The sequence below is a fragment of the Solanum pennellii genome, chromosome 4 (genome assembly GCF_001406875.1).
Source record: "Solanum pennellii chromosome 4, SPENNV200".
Classification (NCBI taxonomy): domain Eukaryota; kingdom Viridiplantae; phylum Streptophyta; class Magnoliopsida; order Solanales; family Solanaceae; genus Solanum; species Solanum pennellii.
In genome coordinates, this window is record NC_028640.1 from 14437458 (window position 1) to 14443000 (window position 5543).

At 37.6% G+C, this 5543-nt stretch overlaps 1 protein-coding gene across 1 annotated transcript; it reads right to left on the minus strand.

Annotated features, from left to right (window-relative positions):
* Nucleotides 1-4253: 4253 nt before the first annotated feature.
* Nucleotides 4254-4820, minus strand: LOC107016533 (14.7 kDa ribonuclease H-like protein). Its single transcript, XM_015216973.1, has one exon. It carries the CDS (start codon nt 4818-4820, stop codon nt 4254-4256), a length of 567 nt encoding a protein of 188 aa, XP_015072459.1.
* Between the last annotated feature and the right edge of the window lie 723 nt (nt 4821-5543).

The window sequence follows — 5543 nt, forward strand, 5'->3', positions numbered from 1 at the left end:
CCCTTTCCCTTTCCTTCCAATTGGGATTTTTATCCCTCCATTCACAATCTTGATCTTTCCATCCTTCATCTCTTTTCCAATCTTGGTTACCACCCTGCCCAAGTAGTTTGAACGATAACCTCCATCTTGGTTGTCTAAGAAGTTTACCACTTCATTATACAAGACCTCAAATTTGGATTCATCAAAAGCATACCAGACACCCACAACATTGACACCTAAAGCAAAATCTCCTATGACATTTTTAGACAAAATTTCTAGTGGTGTCATGATTTTGTCCATGTTCTTATACCTCTCTTGATATTTCTCCATCTACTCCTTGGTTAGTTTATATGAGAGGAAGAAACCTAATCTTCACGGGTGTACCAAGACCCGTTAATTTAGTCGTGCCATCTAGCAGTTGTGCCTCTATCACTTAAGGATGTTGCATTGAAACTCTCATAGAAAGTTGGTCAGTGACACCCTTATTTACTGAGTCAAGGCTTCGATAAAAGTACTGCAGAAATACATTGTCATGTAATCCATGAGTAGGCATTGCAGCACCAACTTCTTGAATTGCAGCCAAGTCTCATGAATTGGCTCGCCCTCCAAACGCTTACAACTTTGGATGTTATCCCGAAGAGTCAACATCTCCAAAGGAGGGAAAAATTGAACATTAAATGCGGTGACCAAATCCTCCCACGAAGTTATTGAGTTATGTTGCAACTTAGCCAGCCACTTGCACGATCCCCCCACAAGAGAGAATTGGAATAACCTCAGCCGAACTGACTAGTAGGAGATGTTCTTGAAGAAGAATGGTCCGCATACATCCACAAACTTTAAAGATGTTCATAAGGATCCTCATGGGCTAATCCACTCAAAGTCTCTTTAGTTACAAGAGTTGCCACATGGTTCTTTTGATGTGGAACACTACATTCCCTTCGCTGGTTATATGAGAATGGCACCAATACCTCTTATGATATAGGGGGTCGTTAGCATGAGGCTCGTTGCCATTATTGAGGTTTCCGATGTAATTTTCCTTGACTATTTTGCTGCCATTTACGCTTATACTTCCCGTTTTCAATATAAAGAAGCAAAACAAAACTGAAAATTATGTTTGTTCAACTATAACCAACAATTTCAAAATTCAACTCAACAAAAAAATTCTCAACTAACACCACTCCCCCACAGCGGTGTCATTTTGACTTGATGTATCAAGACACTTCATCAAGTTCTAAGTGTTGACTGTTGTTAGTCAATAATATAAGCTAACAAAGGGTTGGGGTCGAATCCCAAGGGAGCTATTTGCGAGAATTAACAGTCAAGTACAAATTAGTTCAAATTAGTCATAACGTAAAGACATTTATGATTAAAAACATAATAAATCAAAGGAGTGACACAAGTGTCAATTATCAAAGGGTGGTTTGTAAGCAGTTATAAGCTAAAACTGAAGATAATGTAAATACAAATATAGAGACAGGATTCTTGGGATGTCATATGAATATGGACTCAATTGAAAAACCGGGTACATGCTATTGATCATGAATCACTGTAAATTTGTGACTAAGCAAGAGTGTAGTGAGGGTAAGTTCTCTCTCGCGGAACTTACTCTAAATCAAACGACTTTCTCTCAGAGTATGATAAATAGCAGTTATGCCCAACCTTTTCCTTAGACCATTCACTCTCTGGAGCTAAATGTGTGTGAAAGGGTTTACGATTCACTCTCTCGAGTTGAACCCACGTCAACCCAATAACCACATACTGTCAATTCAGTAGTTTTGATCTTAAGGCATCTCTCACGAGCAAGCCAAAGATACGAAGGTAAAATGATATATGAAACTACAACACCATTAAATTCAGACAAAACTACTGAATGAAATCATATTTAAACAACAAATACACTATTAACTAGCAAGACCCAACAGTAAATTCAAATCATATTTACATAATCACACACTAAGGATTGGGTTTTAGCTAAACATAGTAACGAAATAGAAATTGATACAAAAAAATGTTTCCATTAATTGGATATGATAGAAAATGTCTTTACAAATGTTTACAATGAAAATTCTTCATACCCACTTCTAATTCCTTGGAGTTGGAAATTGTATGTCTTCAAAGTTCACGAACAAAGTCTCACAAAAACTCTTAAGAAGTAAAGCAGGGAAAATATCTAAATAATACAGTCGCAATAGTGGAAGTCTAATAAAATTTTATACTAAGCTAAAAATATCAACGAGTATTTGTAGTTTCAAAATATTTATATTGTGAAGGACCACTCGGCATAGTTTGTTGGGATTGCCGATCAGCTCGGAGGTCCTCCCTTCAGTATATTTCATCGCCGTCTTGGCATAACCTTCAACATCTTCATGTTTGGGATTATTGGGTGATCTATCAGTACTTCCCGGAAGTGCTCGACAAGATGACGACCACTCCTATTCATGGAAGACTTGATCCTTTCCATCAAGGATCATTATACTAGAACATAAGGATAGAATAAGGACATTGAATGACTTTTCAATCCTTGCCTTGTTCCTTTTTTCCCACTTGGGTCCATGATTTGTCTTCCGGTCTAAATACCAAAAGTTCAAGGTTTTTCATCAGTTTTTGAGACATACTATGCATTTGAGGATACTAAATTTACCAAAATATAGCCCCAAAAGAGTCCAAATTATGGACTTATAAGTGATATGATGCTTTTATTCAATTCAAGGTTGTGCTTGTTTCCTGTCAAGCTCAAGTCTAAGTGGACCAAACCATTCATATTCACTCAATCATTTCCACATGGAGAGGTTGAGCTCAAGATGAAAGAGGAAGAAAGTTCAAGCGTGAACGGACAGAGGATCAAGGCATACATGGGAAAAGAAGAGAGTGTGCAAGAAATGGACGAGTCCTACAACCTTGATGAATTTTGAGTACTCAAGGGGCCTACGTCGTGCCAAGACGTTAAAATCAGGAGCAACTTGGGAGGCAACCACAAATGTACAATCTAGCCAACTGTATTTTTTTCATTTCTATTTATGAGCTTTGTTTGTTTATTTAATTTTTTATAATTATGTTGACTATCATTCTATTTATTTATTTTCTAGATATCTCATAGAGTACGTGTACAAATAGTATTTAGAAAATCTTAAAATAGAGTCCTAATGATTGCTACATGTGCAGGGATGAGAAGTCAAATTTGTAGATAATGTATATTGTAGATGTCTACGGACCTAATCGATGGCCCGTGGTTCCATCCACGAATAATGAATGGCCTTCGTAGTCTCCTTGGTATGTTCCTAGATTTTTCTAAGTATAGAGTGACGTACAGGCCCCATTCACGAACCGTAGGTCTATCCACGACTTGTAGATGGGGTTCGTGGGTCCTTATTAGGGTTCTTGGAGACCCAACCCCTCTAATAAAAAATCTTTATTCAAAAATTCATCCCTATATCCTAAATTCCCTCCCTACCATTTCGAACCCCTCAAAATCCGAAAACTCCCTCCTTATATCCCCAAATCACTCCCATCTCCCATACATATCATCTATTCTCCAAATTTCCATCCCCTATCTCTCCCATACTTTATCACTCCCATTCTCCCCTTACCAAAAGAATTCAAGGTGCGGGTTCGGTGTCACAAGGTCTAAAGAGTCCATTCTATCAGACAATTACTTATTTGAAATACTTGTAAGGTGAAAAATTTCAACAAAACTCTGAATTTTTGTATTCATTGTTCATTACATGAAGTCATGAAGTGGATCTTGACCTTGAGTTGTTTTTATATTAAATTGCATGATAAACTTTAGTTAGAAACAACCTTTGAATGATAAAATGTAATTCTGTTGTCTTTGTAATCAAATAACTCAGGGTAAATAATGTAAATGAAAGTTTGAACTTTTTTTAAAAAAAATTATTTTTAAATTTTAACAACCCTTGAAGGGGTCATGGGCTTAGCAACACCCTCAGGCTTTAAAGTTAATAAAACAGTAAAAGTACAAGGACGGGGACATAAAAGCTTACGTCCGAACCTATGGTGGGTCTGCAGTCAACCTTCCAAAAAGGATAGTCAACTCATTCCTTACAAAAAAGATGAAACCAAGAGAGGAAGCACCTACAATGGAGAGTACTCCTCTCGATACAAATAAACTAGGAAGCGTGAACAAGGGAGACTCTCCCCTTACAAAACAAAAGGAAAGTAAAACCTAGATAAGGGAAGAAAAGGAAGAAAACAACAAAGGTGAACCTGCAACATCCAGATGTTAGCACAGTTTCAAGGTGGTTGTTTGATCCTTTTCAACTTCTTTCTTCTGAAATTATAGACTCGTATTTCTCTAGCAGATAGCTGCCTTTAACTATAGCTGGTAACTGTTGGAAGGTGTAATAATGTTGTACAACATCTGACTTGTGACTTCTTTTCGATAGCAAATCAGCTGTACTGTTTGCTTTTCTGAAAATTTGATGACAGCTGAAAAAATCCAATTGCTTGATGAGATTGGTGAGGTCCTTAACACATTGCTGCAACTGCCACGGAGGTTTGAGAGTGTGACTTAACCGTTTTGTGAGTAGTTCAGAATCAACTTCTAGAACAATCCTTCTATACCCATGCTGCATGCACCACTCAATTCCATGCATTGCTGCTAGAGTTTCTGCTTGATTGTTAGTACAATTTCTACAGGGAATAGAGAAAGCATACACCAAACTGCCTGTGAGATCGCTCAGAATACTTCCTCCCCCAATTTTGCCTGGGTTACTGAAGGCCCTACCATCAGTATTGAGTTTCAGAGTGTTTGCATAAGGAGTATTCCACCTTACTTGCCAAAGTTCGATTTCCTTCTTGCACAACTCAATGGTTCTGATCATTTCATTCTAAGTGTGAGGCAAGTGAATATAAGGATAAGCAGTTGTAATAAGATGCTTGAGATCATTATTAATAAAAAAACTTATCTCTAGTAATGTTAGAAGGCTTGCCCCCATATTTTGCGCCACATCTGTTCTTCCATAAATTCCAACAAATAATAATGGGGGCTTCTTGGAAGAGGAGTTTCTGCGCATCTTTTGGTTTCTTTTCCCCACCAATTGTTAATAAGGTCTCTTAAATACACCTGATCATGAGTGATACCACAAGGAGCAGAGAGTGCTTCCATATATAGTTAGCAAAATTCCCATTGACAAAAATATGGTTGATCTCATCATTTCCAGGTCTATTGCAGCAGGACCAGTGAACTGGTGCAGCTCCAAAAGTTGCAATATTTTCATTAGTTGGAAGCTTAAATATCAAAGCTCTCCACAAAAGCGAGGATATTTTGAATGGAATATGCTTGTGCCATATGTGGTTACTAAGGGTGTTGCTCTCTTTTATTTGTCTGCGGATTCCCCTGGATGAATTACATGAGAAAAATCCATTCTCATTGGGTTTCCACATTGTTGTACCTCTTATTCCCGGTTGAAAATGAAATTTGTAACTCAGAATCTTGGGGATTAGAAGAGGGGGTACTTCCTGCCTTAGAAGTATCCCATTCTAGTTTCCATTTGCTAGATAATGAGACACTGTTGTGTTGTTGAGGCTTGTAATATTTTCACAAT

What these genes read in the sequence shown, in the direction of transcription:
- LOC107016533 (XM_015216973.1), bottom strand. Translation starts at nt 4,820, where the DNA reads ATGATCAGAACCATTGAGTTGTGCAAGAAGGAAATCGAACTTTGGCAA.